At 40.6% G+C, this 26,445-nt stretch overlaps 1 protein-coding gene across 2 annotated transcripts in view; it reads left to right on the top strand.

Moving 5' to 3' along the window:
• The first annotated feature begins 5,706 nt into the window (after positions 1-5,706).
• Positions 5,707-26,445, top strand: part of SGPP1 (sphingosine-1-phosphate phosphatase 1) — a 24,258-nt gene continuing 3,519 nt past the window's right edge. The window contains exons 1-3 of one of the 2 annotated variants that reach the window (XR_001873611.1): positions 5,707-6,525; positions 17,150-17,239; positions 19,473-20,325. Coding sequence is in view for 1 of the 2 variants with exons in the window: in XM_017807628.1 (XP_017663117.1) it covers positions 5,920-6,525; positions 17,150-17,239; positions 19,473-20,024 (1,248 nt within the window). In the remaining variant the exon portion in view is untranslated. Of the gene's footprint in view, positions 6,526-17,149; positions 17,240-19,472; positions 25,828-26,445 lie in introns of those variants that run through there. The other variant, XM_017807628.1, reaches the window with a different exon arrangement.

Raw genomic sequence — 26,445 nt, 5'->3', positions numbered from 1 at the left:
AAAATACAAAAACCAACGCAGGCAGGCTGGGCAGACTCTGGAATAATGGGCACACTTGGCTCTCATCTAAATGAGGCAGCAGTATAATAAGAAATACGTCTTGTGACATGAGAACATAACGCTGCTGCGCCACCCCGGGCTAAAATAGCAACACACCAAAGCCACCTGATTCCATTCCCTGGAAAATCCAAGCTTGTAACTCTGAAGCAAAACGCCCACCATTGAAACAAAGCCTGTGTTTTCTGCTTTTGTTGCTCATGATGCTATTGCTAAGTTAATGTTATTTGGGCCTTAGCCTTTCAATTTATCCAGGCTGCCAAGGGATCAGATTTCTGAGGTAACTAGTGACCTTTCCCTATCATACCCAAATGCCACAGCATTGTGTGTGCACAATTTAACAGATTTACAAAGTAAATAATACAGGTAAAGTGTTACAAAACCAACAACAACAACAAAAGGCTCTCTTACATACAGAACTTTGAGTGTTATCCTGCAGAAATAAATGCATACCCAGGCTAAAATGAAACCAGGGGATTGCAGCAAGTCATTGAACTAATTTTTTATTCCAGCTGTAAAGTTTTTAGCATAGCAATCAGAATATCAACGGAAAAAAGATACAAGAACCAAGCCTTATTCTTTCCAAAATACTGAATCTTTTTTTACCCATGCAGAATAACATAGTTGTTAGACCTTATCTAAAATAATTGGTTCATTAAATACATTTTTACTAAAGACAGCTAAATTCTTTTAAGTTCCATTGAAAAAGCTTTCACTGGGATTCATGAGCAGCAACTTCTACAGAGATAAGCAACATTTTAATACCTGAAATTGCTTACTAAGAAAGTACTGTGCAGAACTCGGGAATGACTGGGTGCAGCATAAATGAGCTGAAAACCCTTCAGCATGTTCTTTCTCCCACTCCTGTAACAGAACTTGTCCAGCTCCTTCACTGAGCTATTGCCATAGCTCATACTCAAGAACAAATTAAAACACTCTTGGGTTTTTTTTTTCCTTACAGCAATAAGTATTAATTGGAAATAAAATCCATTTTTCCTTATTCTCCCATGTATTTTTCAAGACTTAGAATAAACCTTATAATAAATAAATTCTTGCCTTCTCAAATCTGGGCACTTAAAGTCACCAATTTCTTTTAAAATTAATAATAAACACTTTATGGCTAGTACATTTTATTCATTTACATTCAAAATCAACTAAAATGAAGCTTTCCTCTAACTGTAGGCACTTCAACATCACTAATAATAATACAACACACTAGCAGCGTTTGAATAATTATTTCAATGGGAAAGCAGCTCTTCAGACCTCTATGAATGCTCCTTTCCATCCTTCATCATGCTGGGAAATAACCTTAATTCTCTTCACAAAATGCTATCAAGCATATCTTTTGCACAAAAAGATGACCAGATTCCAGCTATTTCTGATGATGACAGAAGTCCTGGAGAACATCCTGCCACCTACTTTAGTTTTACTAGGACAGAAAAACAACTGGCTGCTGCTGACTTGGATAAACTAAGTTGTTAAAAGCTTTACAAGGCAGAACCACGATGTTAAATACACTCAGTAGCCAGTGGCCATCCAAATGGATGCCAAGCAGGATGTTCTGCTTCAGAAAGGGACTCCTGGTGCTGCTGCTGTCACACAGGCAGGGCAGTGACAGCAGCAGCTGTGAGTGTGATGTGTTCTGCACCTCATTTGCCATCGATTCCCACAGCTGTCTTGTCAAATACTCACGGCCTGGGGAACACGGCTGGTTTGCCAGGCATCCTTGGAATTGCCTGTGTTACGGGTGTCATGCTCAGTCAGCCCTTGTGTGCTGAGCTGACACGGATCCAGCACAGCTCTGGGGCCATCTTCTGCAGGTGGTACAAAGAAACACGTTCTCTGTCTAAGTTCAGTTTTAGGGTGCGCTCCACGCTCCTCTTGGAGTGCCCACTGCAATCCTTATCCACCTTAAAATGCACAAAGGTAATTTAAAAGCTACTTCAGTATTAATGTCATGTAATTTTCACACTAACAGTTCAAAGTCAAAGTAAACAAGTTTCAACCACACGCACACAAACACTTTCTGCTTTTTTAAGTTACCAAGCACATACCATAAAGACAAGTCTTGCTTTATCCTTTGCAATCACTGTGATTTTTTTTCACTGTACAGTTATTCAGATCTCATTCCAGAATTCATCATCAAGTTAATTAACAGATTTCAGTTTGTTCTGTGTTTAAGGGGAGATTGTTTGTGGCTTGACTCTGGGAAAATGCACAAAAGAGGCGGCAGCTTGTTTTTCAGCTCCTGTCTTTGCATTTTCTGCCCAAGAGCCAGGGAAGCATGTAAATTAGGAAGCACATGTATCTTGCAGGATTAGCATTTCTCAGAAGGCAGAGAAATGACAGCACACCTTCCAATCTCAAGATAGAAAAATTGATCATGTACCATTTCAAGGGTGGATTTTTTTCACGTTTCCCTGCCAAGCTGCTGATCTGAAATCTTATTTATATTTCATTCATCCCTCTTTCAGTAACAGCAGCTCCTCTGTTGGTAATATAATTGTTCATATTATAATGCCTCAAGTGAGGTTAAGACTCAACGATGAAAACATATGCCACATACAAATATACATAATGTACAATATAGGAAATCTATCAGGATTCATTTGGTGCAGTTACCTGAGCACTCTGGATAATAATCCTCTATGAAATATTTCACAACGTGAATATCAAATATGTAAAACTGCCTCAAGGCCAAGAGAATCAGAATGCACCAAATGAATTTTCTTGTAAAGATCTTCTCCTTCAGAAATTTAAATGAAAATGCAGAGAAATTTTTCCAAGTAATCACAAGAGAGTAAATTTAGGAAGGAAAAGGCCAAACCCCTTAGATATTGTCTTAGTAAGTAAGTTTTGGAGCCAAAAGCTTAATTCAGATCAGCTTTTTTATGGTGCATAACTATTTTGAGGCAAAAAAAATTGATTCTAATGCTCATGGTTATTAATGAAATGTCTGCTTCTGGCACTTGGAATTTAAAACACGATGGTCCCACTAGATCACCCCGGTGCTGTGCTCACAGACCATCAGATTTTAACCTGTATTCATCCAATAATATAAAGCATAACGTCTGCTCAGCTAAAAAATAATTTTCAGAAATACATCTAATCTTCAACAGAAGACATGAAACGATGGCATATCCTCAGCTTCTCTTGGGAATGTATTCTGGTGGTTAACCATGGAAAAAGGTATGTCTTATTTCCTATTTGAATTTGTCTGGCTTTTGCCTCTGGCCATTACTTCCCATTATGCCTTTCTTCAATAGATAAAAGAGCCCTTTAATATCCTGTATTTCCCTCCAGGAATGTTCCTATACACCACAATCAAGTCACCTCCCAATTCTCTTTCAGATAACTTTTAACAGCATGAGCTCTTAAAACATTCCAGTGTAATGCATTTTCTCCAACCACCAGAACACTCTGCCTCATTCTTTTGCTCTCTCTTCTATTCCAACATGCTCCTTAAAATCTGAAAACCAGCGCTGTGTGCACTACCCTGTGACAACATTGTTGAGGCCAAACATGAGAGGTAAAATAAACATTTTTTAATTCCTTTGTTTATACATTGATTAATCCTTTTCTGCTGTGGCAACATACAGGAGAGCCCTTATCTGATTGCTTTCTTATCTGACCCTTAAATCCTTCTCAAAGTCACTACCTTCCCAGGCTATAAGTCTTCTATTCTCCAGTTATGGCCTCCACACTTGGTTCCTAAGATCGACAACTATATATTTTGATGAATTAAAATTCACTACATGTGAACAGGCTGCTTCTACCAACTGTTCTCATTCCCGTGCTCATCATTATTTACGATTCCATTAATCCTGGAGCCAAATTTTTGCAGCAGCAGCGAAAACTATAGCAGGACACAGGACCTGCTACTGGAACTTTTTTAGACACCATCTCTTTCAACTAAGTGTTCATATAGCTTTCTTCTTCTTGACACCTGGCAGCAAATCCCATTTGCATGGGTTTATTGGCACCTAATGTTAATGAGAATATCATGCAGCACTGAGCCTTGAGTCAAGCACCTCCTCAAAACAGTATTGATATCTATTTTTACCAAAACACTGTGTAGATTTGCATCATTTTCCTTAATATCAACTTTTTATTACCTGAATTTCACAAAAGATTTTTTATTTTGATTAGGATAACTATTAAGTTAACCAGTCACTGGGGTCATATTACTTACCCTTTTCAAAAATAGCACAAAGTAACATTTTATCACTTGTTTAACCTCCTAATTTTAAGGCAAGATCTGGAGCATTAGCAAACCACAGATCAGCACATGTTGGACAGGGAGAAGCATCAGAGAGCAGAAGTGACCAGAGCTTGCATTCCCCACAGCACTTCCAGCATGGAAACCCCAGCAACTGTGGACTTTCAACGTACCTGTTTACAAATGTTCTGGTCCTGCTGAACTTCCAGCCTTGCATGCACTCAGAAGATGTGGAAACTATGGAGATGGGTCAGGCACGACTCTGCCTCAGGCATGGCAGAAACCTTCCAAGCAGCTCCACAGCCCTGCGGGTCACTCACTGCCTAAACCGGCCTGACTGCTGGGGCTATGACCACTCACAGCCTCAGCTTTCCACCTCATGTTTACACCACCAGATTTAGGCTTCTGGGGGCAAAGAGGAGGCAGAGGGCAGGGGCAACAGGCACGGAACTTGGGGGTGCTGAAGCCAGACATGGTGGCTGTGGTTGAGGGCAGCAGCAGCTCACCCTGTGTTAGAATCATAGAGTTATAGAATATCCTCAATTGGAAGGGACCCACAAGGAACATCGAGTCCAGCTCCTGGCCCTGCACAGGACCTCCCCAAGAATCACACCACGTGCCTGAGAGTGTTGTCCAAATGCTCCTTAAGCTCTCTTCAGGGTTGGGGCCGTGCCCACTTCCTCGGGAAGGCTGTTCCAGTGCCTAACCATCCTCTGAGTGAAGAACCTTTTCCTAATATCCAACCTAAAGCTCCCCTGACACAGCTGGCAGCCTCTTATCATACACGTTTCAAAACAAAAGGATGTTTGAATTTCAACTTCCTCCTGCCTGTAGGTCTACAGAAGGAAAGGCAACTAATTTACTGGGGGCCAACTGCTCTGTAAGTCTGATGCTCCAGCAAGTCTTAAGCTGCTCCAGGGGAGGTTCAAGCTGGACATTAGGAGGAATTTCTTCACAGAATGGGTGACTAAGGCATTGGGCTGCCCAGGGAGGCGGCGGAGTCACCGTCCCTGGAGGTGTTTAAGGAAAGACTGGATGTGGCACTTGGTGCCATGGTCTGGTTGACACGGTAGTGTTGGGTCACAGGTTGGACTCGATGATCTCAAGAAGTCTTTTCCAACCCAACTGATTCTGTAACGAGGAGGAGGAGGAGGAGGAAGAAATGAAGAAGGAGAAGACTCCAAGGTGCACCTACACAGACCCGCCACCTCCCCGATTCCTGCCCCTCACGCTCGAGGCCGCCTCGCGCCGCCCGCCGCCTCGCGTAGCGCCGGGTCCCGATTGGCTGCGCCGTCCGTGGGGGCGGGACCTCGAGGGGGCCGCGACCAATCCGTGCGCGGTGGGGACGTCCCGGGAGGGGGGTCCCGGCCGCGCTGAGTGGGGGGAGCTGCGCGCAGGCGCGGTGGGGCGGGGTCGGCGCGGGCGTGAGGGAGGGAGCGAGAGCGGGGCCGGAGCGGCGGAGGAGCCGCGCTGAGGCGAGGGGCAGCCCCGCCGCGTCCGACGCTCCCCGCCACCTCGCCCGCCAGCGCGTTTCTCGTCAGGGAACGGCTCTCCTCCCCCGCGGAGCCCCCGTCCCCTCCCGCCGCCCATCAGGAGAAGTCCCCCCTGCCGCCCTAAGCGCGCCGCCGGTCCCGCCGCTCGCTATGTCCGTGGGCCGGCGCCTGGCCCGCCTGGCCGCCCACCTGCAGGACCCGCGCAAAGTGGCCGCGTTCCAGCGGCTCTGCGGCGTGGAGGGGCCCTCGGGCTGGGCCGGCGCGGGGCAGCGGGGGCCGGTGGCGAACGGCGGCCCCGCGGGCGGGCAGGCGCATCCCGCCGGGAACACCGCCGGGAACGGCGCCGTGCCCGGCGCGGCGGGACCCCCGCGGCCCTGGAGTAGGAGGCCGCGCCGCAACTCGCTGACGGAGGAGGAGGACGGCAGCCAGGAGTTCGCCACCCGCAGCCGCTTCCTCTACTATCTTTTCAGCCTGGGCACGGAGCTGGGCAACGAGCTCTTCTACATCCTCTTCTTCCCCTTCTGCATCTGGAACCTGGACGCCTGGCTGGGCCGGAGGCTCATCATCATCTGGGTGTGGGTGATGTACCTGGGGCAGTGCACCAAGGATGTGATCCGCTGGCCGCGTCCCGCCTCGCCGCCCGTGGTGAAGCTGGAGGTGTTCTACAACTCGGAGTACAGCATGCCCTCCACCCACGCCATGTCGGGCACCGCCATCCCCCTGGCGCTGCTGCTGCTCAGCTACGGCCGCTGGCAGGTAAAGCTCGCACCTCCGCGTCCTCAGCCGTGCGCTCTCCGGCCCCGGGGTGTGAGGATGCGACAGTGCTGATTTATTTTGGGAGGGGAGGTGGCTGAGTTTGTTCGGGAAAAATGTGAAATTTGTGCCTTTCCCACTACCCCCTTTATTTATATTTTTTTTCTGCGATCTAAGCGAGTGCTCAGGTAACAAGAACTGTTCTAGTAATTCTGTCCTGTTGAATGGAAGTCCTGCTGGCTTTGTGGATTAGCTCAGCAGGCACGAAAAGTCTGCGTTAACAGTCTGCATTTTGTTCTTGTGAGGGTTTTTTCCAACTTGTCCCTTCTTCGCGCGAAGTTTGGATAGGCATCTGATATTTTTACAGGCATTTGGTTTTATAGAGTGAGAATTTGGTGGAGAGCCAGCAAGTAAAGCACTTTTTGCTGATCGTTATTTACCACTAGTCGCTTTGTAGCCTCAGTCTGTAGCTTTAGTTTTCCTTTAACGATTTTAGTTTCATTAACGACAAACTGTAAATGATTATTTCTGGATTTTGTACTTTCAGGCGATCTTACAACCTATCAGTGTGCTCTTAATTAGCAGGAATTGATAATCTCTGATCTTTTCAGCACCTTCATTCAGCAGAATCTCTAAGATCTGCCTGTGGCACTTTGGGTCAATAGATGAAGTTAAAATAACACTGTTGATCATCTGGTTTACGCAAGCAGTGGCATGTGCTTCGGCACTTGCTGTTAGAAGTACGGCAACAGCAGCGACTCCAAGGGAAGCACATCACGTATCCAGCTTTAAATCACTGCACCAGTGTCAGTAGTAACTGAGGGATAAGGCTTTCCCAGGCAGCAAATGTCCAGTGTAGAGTTTTGAGGACTGTGTGTGTAATTTTGAAGAAGTTATGCAATAATTCGACTCTTAAGTTGTTAATGTTTACAAATCCTTATTATAATACCTGCCTGGTTTAAGTGGGATGTAATCTCGGCAGAGAGAACTAACGTCTCGTTCTAAGCTTTAGGCAGGGGCTGAACTCTTGTCTTCCCAGTCACTGATAACAATCGCCAGTTGCCGGCTGTCACAGGCTGACACTCTGTGGCTCTATCTCAGTGTCTAGAATGGGTGGCTGAAAGGAAAGAGATAGCTAAAGGTTAGAGATTGTATTTGGCCTCTCTTTAACCAAAGCTTATGTATCTATTTTCTGCAACGTGATAAAATGTGCCCAAAAGAAAGCTATTATTCTTTGGTAGGAAAATGTGAAGTATCACTCTGCTAGAGTTGTGCAGGGATAGTAATATATAATATATATATGATATATAAATAATAGTCATGTTTTACGGGTGTTGAAATAAATGATTTTCACTGCGATTGTTAATCTCAAAGTTGTTTTGATCATGTTTTGTCATGATCAGTGTTCGATCATTTGAATATTTGATTATTACTTGTTGGGTGTGTAGGGCTGATGTCAGTTGGAAGAGCGAACTGGATTTCTCTTTCTTTGCATGTGGGAAACCTCATTTAGCAGCAGCAGTCGATGAGCTTTGCAGAGACTGATGTCATGTGTGCAGAGGAGAGCCCGTCCCGATTGCTTTTACAGAACCAGCACAGTGACAGTGTGGGAAATGTGTTTTTGCCAATGAATCAAGTTCGATCTTTGGTGTGCCAGCCCTGTGACTGCAGTCTGTGAAACACTGTGCTGATTGACTGAACATATATATAATGAATGCATATTAAGAAATCATAAACATTCAGCCTTGTTACTTGTCCAGAACTGTGCTTAGGAAATGAGGAAACAAAGTGTTTGAGTCTTAATTTTAATTCCTTTTCTCTGTGAAATGGGTATGAATAACAGACCTTGAAGCTTCTACCATTTCAAAATATTCATGTAAAAAAAATCTCTTCTGATTTTTAAATTATCTCCAAATATTAATCAGAAGTTAACCTATGGCGTGTCAAGGATCTCTTGATTCACCTCTGGAGTTAAGCTTTCATCTAATGCTTCTTCTGTTCTTCATATTTTACTGGTGTTGAAAGGGAGTAGAATGTATGTGACATCTTTTTGTCATGCTTTTCTGGAAATAGATGGTGTCAAAAAAGACTGACCTTAGAACTTCTTGGAAAGCTATTAATAATAAATGATTTTTATTTAATTATAAAAATTTAGCAGTAGATACAGATGGTTAGATTTAAACTTTTTGGCAAATGTTGGGGTACAGTCTTTCTGTATATATTCAGTGTGAAGAAGCATTACATATACCCTGATGGTGACCAGTCCACATCTTGGGACTGTTGGTTGAGAAAATCACAGTGGAGTGAGGCTGAGTGTGAATTGAAGCAGATACAAGTGTGACTTTCTGCAGGGACTTTATTCTGCAATACAAGTGACTTTGAGTTTGTCACTTTGAAGTTTATACTCAACCAAAGAAAGCTGCTCGTGCTCTAAAAGATGTTATTCCAGTGAGAAGGGAATCTCTTTCCTGTATAGCTTATTTGGAGTTTGCTTTCAGTGAGCTATGACTTCCTACTATTGTGTGATAGTTCTTTTCTATCAAAGGCAATCTATTTGAGTCTTTTCCTTGAATAACAGAGAATAGAGCAAATCTGCTGTTATTTTTCTACATATGGCCCAGATTGTCCATTTAAAATCATGTTTTGATTGCAGTAGGGTTTTTTTAACCTGTTGAATTTGTGCTTTCCATGTTTTCAATGACTATAAGTAATGCTGTTACAATTATTTTCCTTTCACATGGTGTTCAAAAGTACTTTTGACTATAGACAGTAAGAGTGAAAGAGTTGCTATAAATGCAATTGCTCAAGTAAAATATTTTCAGAGATGATGTATTCTACAGATGGTTTGGACATTGGGAGTATTCAATGAAACTTTCAGAGAGAAACAAGTTATATATTGACATAACTTTCATAATGTCTGACAATTCTGTCCACTGTGGAATATAATTTTTCAGTTTCTCCTTGTATTATGAGAGCTTACCTGAAGCTTTTGATTCTACTTACATAATCCCTATTTGTTTATTTAATATGCTGCATTTCAGCAGGGAAAACCACTTGTTTCAAAGATATTTCAGTACCCTTGAAATATAAAGCTCATGCCAAAGACTCACAAGAGTTTAGGAATGATACAGATGCTGATTCTTTTTTTTCCTGTTTTTGATGTTCTGATGCCCTGAAAGAGGAAGACAAACACTTAAAAGGCAGTGGGATTATAATTCTTAATATGATGTAGGAAAAAGTAACCTTTATCACTTTGAAGAAAACCTGCTTTCTTTGAAATATTGACAGTTTGAGCCAGGCTGGCTTATCATGTCCTGAATGGGGAGGAAGAAGGAGTGTGAACTGCTAATTATCTACAAAATCTCCAAAGACTCAGGCTGAGACTACTGGAAAAGTACTACTGGAAAAAGTATTTTTTAATATTTTGTTTGATTACATTGAACCACTAATTTCTAATAGATATAAAAACATATTTTATTAGAAATGGTGCTTGAGTTGGGATGGCACCTGAATGTGCCATAACCCTGCTGGCTTATTTTGAGGAGGATAAAGAAATAGCATCCAGAGAGACAGAAAACACAGTTTTCTCCCATTGTTCCTCCAGGATGCAGCCTGGCTCTGGCAGTAGCTGTCTGCATTAGGAAGTGATGGGTTTGCACTCCTTCCTGAACTCTGCATTAATGAGCTGAGTCAGGAACTGCTGACTCTCACTGCAGGGCGCTGAGCAAACTTCGCTCAGTCGATGTTCAGCAGGAGCCCAGAGCCTGGGCTGATGAGTAGCAGTTCCTCTGTAACTAAATGAACCAAGGTTCTTAGAATGGCTTCCCCTCTGAAGCAGTTGATGGTGCTGAATATGACAACACTGCCCTCCCTGTGTACGTGTCTGCCTGTGTTTGATATGCAAAGCCTCTCATCAGTGACTGTCTTTCCACCCTGCTGGTGCTAATGGTGACCTGGATAAACACCACTGCTAAACCCACAGCAGATGCATTTATTCTGCAATGGTTTCTCTAATGTATTTTTCAGTTTTCAGTTATTAAGTGCTCTTTTGACTCTGTGGTACCAATTGTGTAAAACTGTCACGTGGTACCACATCAAACTCCCTTCCAGAAATCTTTTGTCTGCGCCAAGACTTTTATCAAGGCTGATGAATCTAATCCAATGAGATGGGTTTGACAGGATCTGTATTGGGATTTCTGGGAGGTCTGATCACTCTCTGATTCTGATTGACCACTACTGAATATTACCTCTAGAATTGTCTGCCTGCTCTTTCATTTCAAAAGACTAAATTCCCACAGGAACAGGGAATAATTGATTATTGGGGGTGAATGAATAGTCTAATCACAACATCGCTACAGTGAGAATTTTACAGAAAGGGGCAAATCCTAGTTTTAAGTGTCTGTCCTTGTTGAAAGGCTTTCATTATTAGTAAGATTAATGTAGTCATAAACTGCAAGCTACACACAGGAAGCCATCTCTTGTGTACAAAATCTGTGTGTGAGAGCAAGTATAGACTGCTTGCAGAAGGGGACACCTCACCTCTGGGACGAGCCCAAATGGATTTTTGGCTGAAATACTAAAATGTTTGGAAGAAACTTTGGCAAAGAGATGTGTGCTTGTTTAATTGTTTTTCTCTACACGTGTTTCTTAAACAGTCAATACTTCTGACATGAGAAGCACAACTGAAGGGATGAGAATTACACAGAATTACCCCCACAATCGAGAACACTTGAGAAAGAGAGATGGTAACTTGGAGGGTCTCAACACTGGCCTTGTCTCTTGTATTTGAAATGTGAGGTCTTCTTTTGTGGGCCATATTAATGCCTGAAGTTGGTAAAGGAAGCTGAAAAAAGTTGTGTGGCCTGTTTGATTCAGGTGTTCTTAAAAGTTTGAAAAGAGCACAGCCAGTTCTTAGAAATCTCACTGGGGAATCTGTGCCAGAGGAATACAGCAGCCTGTCCTATTAAACCCTGTTGATTGGCATTAAATATATTTTTCAGCTTTGCCTAAGCCAATCTTTAATTAAAGTAAAGGATCTTGGGGGGGAAATATGTAAAAACAAATGTTGCAAGGTTGGATACAGAGTTTTTGATGAAAAAGGACTCAAAGGAAATAGTTCTCAAGCGGTTTCTTTTTTCTTGGTGGATTGTACACATGTAAAGCACTCCTTGTTCTTTCAAATGGGGTGTGTTGTTTAAGCCTGAGAAAACACTTTGCAGAAAAACTATAGTTTTAGGTGTAGGGGCATAAACAGAGCAAGCCATAAGATTGTTGCTGGTTGTGTTCAGAGAGGGGTTATTTTTTAATGACTGCAAGGAAAAGAAGTAACAGGCTAATTCCTATTGCTACTCCTTAATTTCTTTTCAGATTACGTGTGGCAGAAAATTAAATATTTTAACTCCCTGCAGGACTGGCATTGAAAACCTTACCTTGGAATTTAAAGAAGTAGTTCTTGTAGTGACATATAACACTGAGGTCTTCATGCCTTTTGGTATTAAGGTTGGTCAGTGGAAGAAAGAAGGAAGTTATTGATAAATGCAGCTTAACCAGTAGTGTTTACCCCTTGGCCAATTTTGAAAAAAAGTCTTTGTTTATTTTTCTTAAAATTACTGATAAGTGATCTTTCTAACAATCCTCTTCTCCCTTTTCTTCTGCTCCTTGCACAAAACCGTTTTTATGCTGTGCTTTTTGTACTCCTCTGTCCAACCAGGGTCTCGGAGTCATTCCCATAAACACTGATCATGGCTTTTCATATGATTGTTGCCAGTGCCCGGCCCAGATACCTTATTGAAAGCCTGGTGCTGCAAGTGCTGCTTGGATTCTTTCCGTGGACTCTGGCCCAAAATAATTGTCTCAAACTCAAGTTGAACTTCTGAGTTATGATACGATTAAAAAAGATCATTGAGTAATAATGTAGGACCCTGAAAATATTAGAAAGTGATTTTGGAATCCTTTGTAGGTGCTGGAAACTTCTCCAGCGTAGAATGTGCTTTAAAAAAGTAAAGAAATGAGCATCTAGAGTGTCTTTTAATAATGTTTCATTATGAAAGAAGAAATTTTCTGACCTAGGTCAAAGCTTTTGGGACAGATTGTTTCCTTACGAGCATTTTTAAACAATAGTTATGTTATTAAGACTCTTGGCAAAAAGTCAGACTAAGGGGAGGGAGGAGGATGGGGAAAGGTTTTGTGAGGAATCCAGTCAGAGGCTTGCAAGCCCGTTTTGGAGGATGTAATGGAATTTTCTATTGGATGGGAATTTTTTGTTAAAAACATGGGGCATAAAATTCTCAAAGACTTCCTGGGAACAGTTTTACTGCTGTTTTCTAAATCCAATGAATTTAATTCGGTTTCTTTGAAACAAGATTCTGGATATGAGTTGAGGTCTGAGAAATGATGAGTAGTTTATTCAGTCAGTTTTATTCCTAGCTTTATCTTAATGTGTGAAGAAATCAACGTGTTTTTTTTTTAATTTTAAGTAACATGCTTGTTTTTTGGAGTTTTTTTATTTAGACAAAAGAAAGCAGTGTGCAGTTCAAAAAATATCCCTCATACTCAGAATTGTTGAGGTGGCACGATGGCTATGGAGGCATAATGGGTTTTTGAGGATATACTTAAAATGGTCTTAGTTGAGGACAAGGAGACAGGGTTTGAGGTGTTTGTGTCCAAACTGAGCTGTTCCTGAATGTCTGACTGACAGCGACACTAAGTGCGGTCAAGAACGATGATATGACAATTTTTTTATCAAAAGGAACAAGCTGAGAGAGTGAAACCTGGTTTTATGTTTTCCTCTCCCAGCCGTGATCTCTGACAACCTTTCAGGCCGTCACCTGAAAGGACATTTGGTGCCAGTCTGCCTTCTGATGCCCAAATCAGTAAAACCAGCAGTGAACTGGGGAAGAGGGCAGAAGTGCAGCTGTCCTTTGTCCCTCTGTAGGTCTGATTTGACGTGCCAGGACCCATGGGAATAAAACTGCTGGAATTCAGCAATTCATGCTTTAATACCTCTCATTTGTCTAGAGCCTGTCAGTGTGTCTACATACAACTATACAGAGAAGATCTAAAAGTTTATAGCTCAGAGGTAATTAATAGCTGTTAATTTTCGAATTCATGAATGCAGTATTATCCAAAATAAGAGACTCAAGTCAAGATAGCAAAATAAAGAAGTGGTTATGGCTTTCTACCATGAACACTTGAGAGAAACTTATATTAAAATTTTCGCCCTGGTCTTTCATAAAATGTGCCTATTTTAAGTAAAAAACATAGTAAAAGCTGCTTGTTTCATTTTTTTTTTCTTTGAAGATTCAGTTGTGATTAGGAGATAAGTTTTGTGAAATACAGTATTATAAAGAAAACCAAATATTAATACTCTTAAGGCACTATATTAACAGCAAATATTTGTTATTTGGGGGTATTTTGCAGGCCTAGACAGTGGGAGGTTACAGATACACAGCCATGGTATTTACCACTATATGTGCAAAATACAGGCTGTCATTTTCTAGATGAAACAACATTTAGGAAATGCTTGCTGGTACCTCAATATTGCATTATTTTCAGACAGCAATTTAGAAGTACATTTATGGCATCAGCTTTTTTGTAAGGATCAAGGTGATGTCCTCTGTTGGTGGTATGACTTGGCATTGCTGCTGAGCACTCTGCTGTGTGGGAGTGTTAATATTCTCCTCTAGTCACCTTGTGCACTTAGCCCTACATGTGAGGAGAAAATACCTGTTTATTTTACCACCCCAAGGCAGAGTTTAAGCAGGTGCTACCAGTCTGGTGTCCTGGGAATTCTTGAACCCAGTGGCTGCCTTTACCAGGTATGGTGAAAGAGGCCAAGGAGGAGGCAGAGTGTTGTGCTTTATTTGTGATCAGTACTTAAAGGGCGCCTGTAAGAAATTTGGGAGCCAACTTTTTAGGGCCCTTTGTGATAGGAGAAGGGGTGATGTTTTTAAACTAAAGGAGGGTCAGTTTAGATTAGATAAAAAAAAAAAGAAGTTTTTTAGAGGGTGGTGAAATGCTGGCACAGGTTGCCCAGAGAGGTGGTGGATGCCCCATCCCTGGAAACACTCAAGGCCAGGTTGGATGGGGCTCTGAGCAACCTGATCTAGTTGAGGATGTCCCTGCCCATGGCAGGGGGTTGGACTAGATGGTCTTTAAAGGTCCCTTCCAACCCAAACTATTCTGCTATGTTTTGCTACAGAGAAACTAAGCTGGCCCATATTTTCAGATTATTTAAAGGGTATTTATTCAGAATTAGAGTGAGATATGACAGAGACAAATACTCTTTCCAAAATATTCTTCGAAGTTGGAGTTTCTGACAGTTTCCTTCTTCCCAAACACCCCTCCCTTGAGATTTCTTAACTGATAGCAAGCATTTATTTTTTCATTTTCAGAATCCTTTCCCTGCTTTTTACAATGACCTGCTCAGGACTCTTAAAACAAGACTCCTCACCTAACTTTTTCCTTCATACTCCTTGTTCTTGGGATCTTGCTGTTAAAGCTGCTCTGACCTCTTCTCTCCCACAATCCCAGCTTCTTACCCACAGGATCATTAACTGCTGTAGCCCTGCTGAGCCTGGCACTGCATTGGTCTTCCTGCTAAAGCTCCAGCTTCTGTTTCTGTCAGGTATTTCAGAAACAGGACAAGTCTTTATTTATTAAAGAAAATCCTTACCCCTGATTGGACCCTGAAAGCACCAAAGATGTGTGCCAGGAAACAAGGATGGCCACGTGGTATCGAGGGATGGGCAACTCAGAGCTCCTCTTCATGGGACATAGGGTATAGCTATCCCTGCACGTACAGCATTCCTGCTTTGGGAGCCCTCTGGCAGGGAGTGGGGAGCAGCCCCATGCAGGGAGGTTGTGTGGCTTGACTGTCCTCCTGGAGCAGGCAGCATTCCTTCTTTCCTGAGGTCAGTGGCAAGGAAGGGAGAAGGATCACGAGGAAGAGCGATGGGGCTGCACTTGTAGCGTACAGGGTTGGTTTCTGTGGGCGCCGTAACAACGTCGGCATCTGATAACCCTGCAGTCCTGCCTGAGTGTGACCGAGTTCCTGCTGGCTTGCCCGTTATTAGCACACTTCTGAAAGGCAGGAAACTGGATTTGTTCCTTCATCATTTCAGCTAGAAATGAGTCACAAGTTTGTAATCTTGTTTAGGTCCAATATGTAGACGAATGTAGTAAAAACAAAGGCAAATATTGATACAGGAATTAGTTTAGCCTGGATGTAACACAACTGTGAGCTGGGCATTTAGAATTTGTTTTAATGTGAAATCTTTATGTTAAATCTAAGCTTAGTGATAATGCTGTCAGTTTGAGAAAATTATTTTAGGTTTGTCATGCGAACTTGGTTCTGGAGCTGAGAATTCAAACAACACTGGAATAATGCAGAAGACTGATAATCTTCTCTCAAACCTTTCACTGAAGGACTGATTTAGGAACTTGTCAGTCAGTTCAGTGACCTTCACAGAGGGCACAGGACTTTCTCCAGTAATGTTAAAGATACTTTCTCTAATTTGTTGGATATTCTACCCTTCAGGTTACCCATAAAAGGGACAAGGGAAAGGGCAAGAAAACTGCCTGTAATTCTTAGATTTTATCCCTAAGTTTGAGTACATCTAGACTGCCTGTTTCTACTGAAAATGATTTATCATAGGAAGTGAAGCAATTTTGGAAACATGCCATTTTGTCTCGTGACTGCTTCTTTTAAAGAACTAATAATTATTTTTAATACAGGAAAAAAAGGAAGCTGTATCCTGTCTTGTACAACATTTTGCAATATGTTAGTGGAGAAAGTGTAATATGTTAATATAGCATAGTTTTATCCAAAACCTAAGAAAGTTAAGGAACTAAGTTTCTACTTGTGTTGGCATGTGCTTATTAAAGCAAAGTGTTGTTTCATTTCTTCCTGGTAAACAGTCCTTATTAATAAAAAAAAATAATCTATGAGAAGATGGAAAAAATTGCAAATAATTATTTGATGTTTTTTGTTTAACAAATGTGGACTGTGAGAGGGAGTTTATATGGGTTTGGAGAGAACAAAAGAGATTACTGTTTTAGGAGTTTCATACTGATGCCCAGAGGTGGAGTCAGGGATTGCAGAAGCTCTAAAATAAAGGACTGAGGAAGGATTGAATTTATTTGTAATTTTATGATGAGTTCCTCCTTTTCAGGAAGAAAACGTGAAGCCATAGGTTCTGTCTGGATAATTGCTAAGAATGCTAGTATGTGATGTAGCTGCTTCACCCAGTGTAAAACTGTTACACAGTTTATAGCACACACTTGTCTCTGCCCATGTGGCCAATTTAGGGTATCTCAGCATGGCAAGACAACTGCTACAGAGTGGATACATTTCTTAGTGCTTTGAAAAGGTGTGAACCGAGCACCGAAATTCATATATCCTGAATGCAAGGGAAGACAAGGGAGAATTTGAAAGCTTGACTTAACATTTTGAGTTTATGAAAAGCTGCTCTAATAGGCTTGAGGGAAAGGAAGGGGCAAGGAAAAGGGTAAGCATAAGTGGCATTAATTGGAATTAATTATAGAATTCTCATAGAGTGATTTTTTTTTTTAATTTATTTTTTTTTCCAAATTCTAATACAATTTCTCCGTTTTTATTCCTTACCAGTATCCTTTTATGTTTGGACTGATCCTTGCACTCTGCTGGTGTTCCTTGGTTTGCTGTAGTCGAATTTATATGGGAATGCATTCAATTTTGGTAAGAAAATAATCCTACTAAGCTTCTGTTTTAATGCTGTTCTGATTTCATAAACTGCCATCACATTGAAGGTTTTACAGTGCAATAATTGTATATAGATGTATTTTTTTGAATGTCCTACCATACAGGAACAGAATACTTACATTTCTTCGGCACAGAAATTGATACAATAGCTAAAAGTGAATATCATGGTTAATTTATACTTGTCTTTTATTAACTCAGTCTGCAGTTGAAACTTAACAGCTATTTAATATCAGGGTTTAGTGCAGAAATTGATGACTACTCTGAAGTGTAGACTAAATTTTCCTCTACAGAGTAGAAATAATTTTGCAGAATGAGAAAGTGGCTCTTAATGTTCACTTGGGTTCCATCTCAGCCTCTCAAAGCACATTCATTTCAGAGCACCACACTACCTGCTGGGGTTTCACTTCCCAGTGTTTCTAGGACCAAATAACGAAGTTGTCATCTTTGAAAAACAAACTCATTTTTTAAACAGGGTTAAAAACCCTCCCCAAACTGAAACACAAATGTATGCAATGTTAAAATGGGAAAACAAGAACACTACAAAGGGGTAACTGGAATGCAAGACTGCTAACGAGGATGGTTTTTGAGGGTCATGTGCTAGAAGGAGAAAAGCTAACAGACAGAAAAGAGTAAGCCTGGTAGGGAGTAGAAACGCTGCTAGATGAACACACTGTAAAGGGAGCATGTGAAAATAAGGCAGCTCAGAAAAACTGAATGGCATTTTTGCATCACTAATTAGGAGGCTTCCCAAATTAGAACCACTTGTGTGGAGGATGATGTGATAGACTGATAGTTCAACTGACACATAATGTCTTAGAACAAAGTAGTGCAACAAATAGTGACCAGACTGGGTTATTTGGCAGTTTCACACCTGGATCCTCTGCAGTGTTTGAGGGAATACAGTTCACCACGTGTTGCCTGCAAGAAACATCAACCATGGTGCGTGCCTGAGTTTGGGGGGAATAGGATGGCAAATAGAGCAGACAGTTGTGGTTGCTTCAGAACTGAGCAAGTCTGATGTTCATATCAGTCAATTGTATTAGAGCTTTTAGCAAGCATTCAATTAGTGGAAGTGAAAAAAATGATCCACTGAAGAGGGAGCACTACAAACCCTGCTGATCCAAGTCCCACCTCCTGGCTCATATGGAAGAGTTGATAAGCATGAGAATGAAGGGGATCCACTTTTTAGTTTTAGGCTTAGTGTAGTGCTTGTTCTTCATTAACAACTAAGGTGACAAAAGTTGCAGATAATTCCATGCAACTGAGTGATTCATCAACAGTAACTGAATTTTAACACTAAATTAAAAAATAAAGTAGTCTTTTAACTAAGAAAAGACTTTTTAAAATCAGTGATAAAACTGAAAATCAAGTATGAAGCCATGGAAGTTACCTCTTCCTCTCCTTTAATAGCTGGAATCAGTTCTCTATTCTTGCCCCACTGTTAATTTTGAAGCTGGAGTGGAAAGCTGAAGCTGCTCTAATGCCTGACTGCAGTGGTCCTCAACTGCCAGCGTGCCTGTGTGTTGGCACCCAAGCACTGAGATCCACTGTTGAGCTGCTTCAGCAAACTTAAGTTGGCAGAATGTATTTAGCTGGGCTGGATTTGTGCTGGCTGTAGGTTGGAATGCCCTGACCCTGGACAAGGACCATTGTTGCCAGCAGACAGAATCCTATAAGAATAACTGAATGGTTTGGGTTGGAAGGGGCCTTTCAAGGCCATCTAGTCCAACCCTTCCTGCAGTGAACAAGGCCATCTTTAACTAGCCCAGGTTGCTTAGAGCCTTGTCCATCCTGACCTTGAATGTTTCTGGGGATGGGGCATCCACCCCCTCTCTGGGCAACTTGTGCCAGTGCCTCACCACCCACATTGAAAAAATGCCTCCCTTATATCTAGTCTCAGTCTATCCTCTTTTAGTTTAAAACTGTCACCCCTTGTCCTGTGAGAACAGGCCTTACTAAAATGTCTAGATCTGCAACTTTGATCATGGATCATTTGATCGTAACTTCGTTCATGATCTGGTCAGGATGCAGGTGACTTGTTAATAGGTGGTCAAATGCAATTCTTTACCTTATCTTTAAAAAGAAAAAAAAGGGAATCCACAAGTCACTTTTAGCATTACAGCAGTCTAGGCTCATGTTCTTGTTAATGTAATTTAAATTATTTTTTTTAATTGTTATTACACTGAAACCATGTCTTTCTCTTCAACAGGACGTTATTGCTGGGTTTCTGTATGCTATTCTTATCTTGGTTGTCTTCCATCCAGTTGTGGACCTGATTGATAACTTCAACTTGACTTACAAATATGCACCCTTAATTATCATCAGTCTCCATTTGGCCCTGGGCATCTTCTCCTTTACCCTGGACACCTGGAGCACGTCGCGAGGAGACACGGCTCAGATCCTGGGCTGTGGTGCCGGCGTGGCCTGCGGCTCTCACGTCAACTACGTAATGGGCCTGCAGCTGGATCCTCCTCCCCACACCTTACCCTTATCCCTGTCCTCTCTCACCGTGACTGTGTTTGGAAAAGCCATACTGCGGTTGTTGATCGGGGTGATAGTTCTGCTGTTAACAAAAGTCGCGATGAAAAAAGCCACAATTCCACTGGCCTGTAAAATATTTCGCATCCCGCACGACGACGTACGGAAAGCGCGGCAGCGCATGGAGGTTGAGCTTCCCTATCGCTATATCACGTATGGAATGGTTGGGTTCTCCCTCATGTTTATTGTTCCTTGCCTCTTCCATTTCATTGGTCTTTCCTGATGCAGTTTGAGCACGTTCAATAGGGAGAACGGAGCTAGTTGCTTTTTGGAGGTGCACTAGTTTGCTACGGGAAGGCCGGCGAGCTTGGCTTTAGCAGGGTCTTCACATTAACAGCAATAGAAAGCAGGCAAAGCATTTAGAGGGCTTTGCACATCTCTGGGAATGCTGTAGGGCCAGCAGTCAAGTATCAGTCCAGGAGAGGTGCTGAACTCTGTAAATGCTGTGTCTGGACTTATTGCTGTAACAAAGTCTGTGTGTGTGTGTGTGATGCAGTGAATGTATCTGGGATGTCTGTCAGTCTGTACCTGTGTACACTGACACTTTAACAGGTATGTCTGACAACTAATCAGAAGGCTCCATTCATCATCTTTTTGCCATTTCACGGTAATTTACTCGAGTTGTTGGACCATAGACTGCTAAATTTGCTTTCTTCTATTCTTTCCTGAAGTCCTGCTTCGAGATGTTTCAGCTGATAGGTATTTCTAATGGACCAAACTTGTAATGAGGTTGAATTTTTCTAAATAAACAAGCAGAAGCCTTTTTCTTTAGCCCCCTCTACAGAGTAAAATGTCTCTATTAGCATTGGTAGATATCACTAGAGTATACATAATTCAGGTACTGTATTTTATGGTTTAATAACTGTGCCTTTCTGTTGCTAAATTAAGAAATGCCATATATACTGTGATGTAAAAATGCCTAATTTTTATTTAAAATCTTACATAATTAGGCAGATATTTTGAAATGTTAGATTGTCCATGTTGCTGACATGGTTCAAGTTAACCGGAATATTCAGTTTTGCCTGATCAAAATTGAGTAATGAAATAGCCCAAAAATTGTGTCTGTGAGCTCAAGATGTTGTAAATGAACAAAGATCCCTTTTGTAAGTATTTTTAATGTGTATTGTAAGTTACTGGAAGAGGATATATTTTTCTGGAGATTGTTTATACAGTGGACAGATATTCAAAATTAATTATTTAAACATATAAACAATAAAAACACCCCATTCTGCAAAGAAATGGGCTTCACTTATTATTCCAAACTAATCTAGAAGGACCACTGCTTTTAGGTATTTGGTTAGAAAATATAATCCTTATTCTAGAAAATATATGTATTTTTATGCATTAACATACTATATTTAAAGGTGATAGTCACTTTTACCCAGTTTAGATAGCTATAAGACAATGTAAAGATCAAATTAAATTTTTAATCATTCTGATTGACAGATTGTGAGCAGTCAAGACAGTATGGTCAATGCATGGACTGTTTGTGCATATCTAAATTTTACAGCTTTTCATGGTCCTTTTTCCAGTGATGAGTAGGATATGACCCTTCAACTGTAATTTCATGTGCCTATTTCTGTTTCGTTTTGTCTTGTTCATGTGTTGCCCAATCTGTTCTTTGCATGTCAGGAACTGTTATTCCAGGAAGCGCTGTCTTAGTGACAGACACAAATGACTTAGTTTTGTATTGTACGTTTCTTTTTTCAGGAAAAGCATCATTTGGTTGGGAAATACAGTGATCAGTTAGAAGGCAAAGCTTACATTTTTGGTAAACATTATTTGCAATTGGAAGGGGTTTGTTGTTGTTTTGTTTTTTTTTTTTTTTGTATTGGAGATCATATCTCCAAACTGTTACTGTGTAGATTTACAAAGTTAACTTCACTTTCTTTGAGGTTACGGTACACTGGCACCAGATGATGTGAAAAATAACTTTTCTGATGCATTTCTCCAGTGCATCCCGAATGCACCGCTATGAATGTATTCAAACTGAGGAATTCAGAGCTGAGGGGGTGTTGAACAACTTGTGTGGCTGAAAAGACCTTACCCAGTAGAAAATGGTTCCCTTGTTTCTGTGCATATTTCTGTATTTGATTTTTTTTCTATTACAGTTCAATGCTGAACGTGCAGTAAAGGGTAAATTGGTTTCTGAGGTTTTGAGGGTGGGATTTCCACTGGTTTGGCTTTGCACACCGAGATAGCCATTAAATAAATAGCTGGGGGAATGTACACAAAATGCCTTATGCTTAAAGCCCTGAGAAAGTGCTGTAGTTTCAATTATATTAAATTAGTCTGAGGACTGGTGAAAATAATAGGATAGCTTTCTCTGAAGTTTAGGGCATATTCTCCTTAAATATCCTAGCTTTACAGTTTATAGCAAAAAATGTTTAAATTCTAGCACAGAAAAGTGAGCAAAACGAATATTTATGGTACATATTGGACTTCTAGACACTTCAAGTTTACAGCATATAGAGTGTAGCTCAAGCTGTCTTTTCTAGCTGTTCTTGCTCTCTTGTAGTATTAATGGAACATGAAGTGTACTGTGGAGGATATAGAAGGGGTGGAAAAGATCACACACAGGTAGAGCTTTCAACAGGCTAAGGAAAATTGCACTGTAGCTTCTTCTACTGTTACTCATGAATATATATTTTATATTTTTATACGTTACACTGAGTAACTTAAGAATGTCATGTTCTGTGTACCACAGTCTAGTCCCCAGGAAATGTACATCAGAGTGTTTATGCAGCACCTTCACAACTCTGTCTCTTCAGACTGCAACTACTTTTCTGAAGTTTACATGAGAAAAAGTTTTACTGTTCTATTTTCATGTTTTATAAGGGGTTAGGCTCCAGAGGGCAGTTTAGCACAAATGTCATGCAATACAAATACTGTTAGAGAATAAAGAATCACAGAAATGCAAACACTTAAAAATCCAACGTAAATGTTTGTATTGTAGTATAATTTTGTTTACTAATAAGCTGAGATTCCTTGGAATTGGGCATAACAAAGCAGCAGGTAAAACTGGAGCACTTTTTGCCCTAACCTATTCCTAGAGTTGAACACGAAAAATGTTTCTAGTATGAGCATCAGCTGGTACCAAATGGTTTATAAACAAATTTAACATAGCTTTAAAGGGTAGTTAGATGTCTTTACAGAAGGACAATATGCTTGAAACCCTTCATGAAATAGTGTGAAAACGTATTCCATGTCACTGCTAGGGAATTCCCTCTGTTCCAGGCTGTATAGTCTTAAGGAGAGAAATTCTACTTTATAGAAGCAGATAAAAACACACATTTATTACAAAAAACTTTATCTTATTTATCTTATTTAATTACTGTATGAAATAAAACTTAATACCAACAGGCAGGTAGAGAGTGATTTGGCACAAAAGTCTGTTTTCCAAGAGGCTGAAGGGACTCAAATTAGTCTTAGACTGCCATAAATAAAGGAGCAGGATTTTTTTCCTGGCCCGGCCCTCAGTCAGCACTGAGCATTGCATCCTGGGTGAGTTTTAGAATCTATTATTTTGAAAAAAGCTTCATGTTTATGAAAAAGTGATTACTTTTGCATCCCATACCAGGAGCTGGGGTTGATTGAAGCATCCTTCTCCTGTGTGATCACCTGTGAAGCTGTTCTGTCTCTGCTCATGTTTGCCTTACCACTCACCTTGAAACTGGGGGGGAAGGTGGGAGGTGGAAAGGCTACTTAAAGGTAAATTGGCAAACCAAAGGGAGTTGTGTATTGTTTATTTGCTTGGAATTTTTGAAAGGTTATGTACAGCTTTTCTCCAAAAAAAAAAAAACCAACCACCATAAAGATGCATTTCTTATAAAATGGCATCTCTAAATGTGATACGTGGCTTTTGTGTTGTTTATTTTTTTCTTACCAGAACAGTGTTACATTGTCTGGATATTAGAAGCAATTATGTTTTCCTTTGCTTTTCTCTTTTTAATTACTGCTCTCAGTATTTTTTTACTCCATTTCTTGCTTATTTCCAAGGGGCTGACCAGAACTTTTGCAAGCAATTGCTACTTATGTGAAGATTGTAATTTTGAACTTGTAAATACTTAAGGGCTGTGAGTGGCTGTTAGCTGCAAAAATGCATAAAAACAAACCTTGCATGCTGTAAGTAAATACATCTGTTGTGCTAAAAGTTGTTTCTGTTTCAGTATTTGCGTTCTCAATACAAAATTGAGATTTTTGACATAGAGTACAGATGATATTAAGTAATTGAGTGGTATGAAGGGGCATTGCTGTCAAACTCCTGTTAACTTTACTCAAAGTTTTGCACCTGGTTCCTTCCACATTACACTGAGAATGAACCCTGAAGGACAAGTCCATGCTCTGACCTGCCTGCAGACATCAGTGTGTGAAGTGACTTCCCTTCTGAGGTGTGACAGCCTTGCTTTTGAGGTCTGAGAGCTTGTTCTTGCTAGAATCACACTTAGCCCCATTTTTACAAGACTTTTAAAGGGCTTAACTTGGAAACTGTTTCTCAGTAGCTGGAAGTGGTTGCACATTTGTAGGACTTCATTGATGCTTCCCCCTCTGTACCAGAATTGTGTGAAGGACGAGACCCCAGAACAATGTCAGTAGATAAAGTGATGACAGAACAATTGATTTATTGGGGTATTGTGACTCAACTTACTGTAATTGATTCTTGGGTGGTTTTTTGGTCTAATGTAGAATGTTTGTAGGTTATACAATTTATTTCTGTATTTTACAAACAAGTTTGAGGAAACTGAAACTTTTTGCAGGAGGGAGTCTCGTTGAATGGCTTCATGCCAGAACTTTATTTCAGTGGAAAGCTCAAGTGGCCTTTTTGTTTCAGGAAAAAAAAAAATATAAGCTCATTTTAAAATTTATTGTAAGTACCATCTTTGTCAAAATGATAGATGAATTGAGTCACTAAGGCTGTTTTTCTTCTTACAATACTTCCTTAAACAAAGGCAAACAAAGCTGAATTTGGAAACAAAGTATGACATTGTGTGGCAGAGAAGATAGAGCTCTTTAGGTGTTCTCTAAAAAGTGATGCTAGATTTGAAGCACATTTAACCATGCATTAGAAAAATTTCTTTGCACTCCATTCTGCACTAGAAATAATTTGCATGTTGGTAAGAGTCCACTCAAGAAAGCAAAGCAGGATGTGTACTATCAGTAACTGTTCCTGTAGGATCAAAGGAGAATAGAGGGTACATGGGATAATACTACCTTGAAGTTATTGACCAGTAAATGTAAATAAGAATTCCCATCAAGTTGGAGAATTTTATTAGTCACTAAACTTTGACTAAATTAGTCACTAAGTTTTCTTACAAGTTTATTTTTGTTAGAAAGTGTAATGAAAGACAAGGGTAATATTGCTGAGATGGAAATTAGATCTTAAGAAAACTCTAGATGTCTAAAGTATCAAAGCTGATAAAGATCAGTTCAGGAGCAAGTAACGTGAACAGTAAGAGCAGAGTCTGAGGGGGATTTTGTATTAAACTTAATGCACTTAAAACTGATGCCAAAATTTGGCCTATACTTGATTTATATGAAATCTGTAGTACAATATAGATATACATATATATAATATATTGTGTATTGGAGTTTAATTTTTTTATGTATAGATTTTTTTTTCTTGTTACTGCATTCCCTGATAAAAGGAAGTGTTGATAAAATACAAACCAGCTTTGTCTGTAAAAGGTAAGGCTGTATGTTAGTAGTATTTTGGGAAATAATGCAGTTGTAACCCAATCTCTCAACCTCTTGGAGAACTTCATTTAAAAAAAAAAACACTCCACCAGCTTTCAGATGCAATCCCCGAGTTAGCTGAGGATCATATAATGGTTGCTGTATAATAAGTGTACAACTGATGTTTTAAACATCAGTACGTTGGAACTTTTTGTTACACTATGGTTAATGATTTTGTACTCGTTGTACACTTTCTGCAGTTGTCAACTAATATTTAAACTCGTATTGACTGGTAACTGAAGTGTTTAACTTCATCTGCAATGAGTGGGTAATAAAGTACTGTTGGATTCCGTTGTGTTCTGCTGTCTTCATTCTTTCCAGTGCTCAGGGACGTGGTTGGACACATACCACAAGTGTAAAAAACACTGATCACAAGAAACCTGACATTCATATCAGCATATACCAATAATTGTTACAACAAAATTGTCTTTTAAGGTGTGGGCTCTAGAGGCAAAAGTTTAAGGAAAAAATAATAAGGAAATACTGAAATGAGAAGGTTTTTTCCACTGCCTTAAAATCTGGACTGTTTAATTTGATATTTTAAAAGCCAACTCAAGGTATTGATCAAACTGTATACAAAGATTGAAGTTTTATCACTTGTGTGCTGATAAATGAGTGTGGAAGCATCTCTTACCCTGACAGGAGACTTGCTCTCTAGGAAAGAGCCTGTTGTGGAGAAGAAGTAGTTTCACAAGTTGTGACACTCCTGAACTTTGGGTGTCCAGCAAATACCTGATGGCTGCCTTGGCTTGCGCTGCGGGGTCAGTGTAATGAGATAGCCCAGTTCTTATTTCCTCTCAGAAAACAGCCATGCAATTTGTATCCTGAGGGGTCACGTTCCAGTAACTTCTGCTCACCTCCCAGATCTGCTCTGAAAATCAGCCAGCTGTGGGTATCTTTTTTTTTTTTTT

This window comes from Lepidothrix coronata, unplaced genomic scaffold (assembly GCF_001604755.1).
Source record: "Lepidothrix coronata isolate B3197 unplaced genomic scaffold, Lepidothrix_coronata-1.0 Scaffold19, whole genome shotgun sequence".
Taxonomy (NCBI): domain Eukaryota; kingdom Metazoa; phylum Chordata; class Aves; order Passeriformes; family Pipridae; genus Lepidothrix; species Lepidothrix coronata.
The sequence above is the reverse complement of the archived record's forward strand: the minus strand, read 5'-3'. Positions and strand labels throughout refer to the sequence as shown.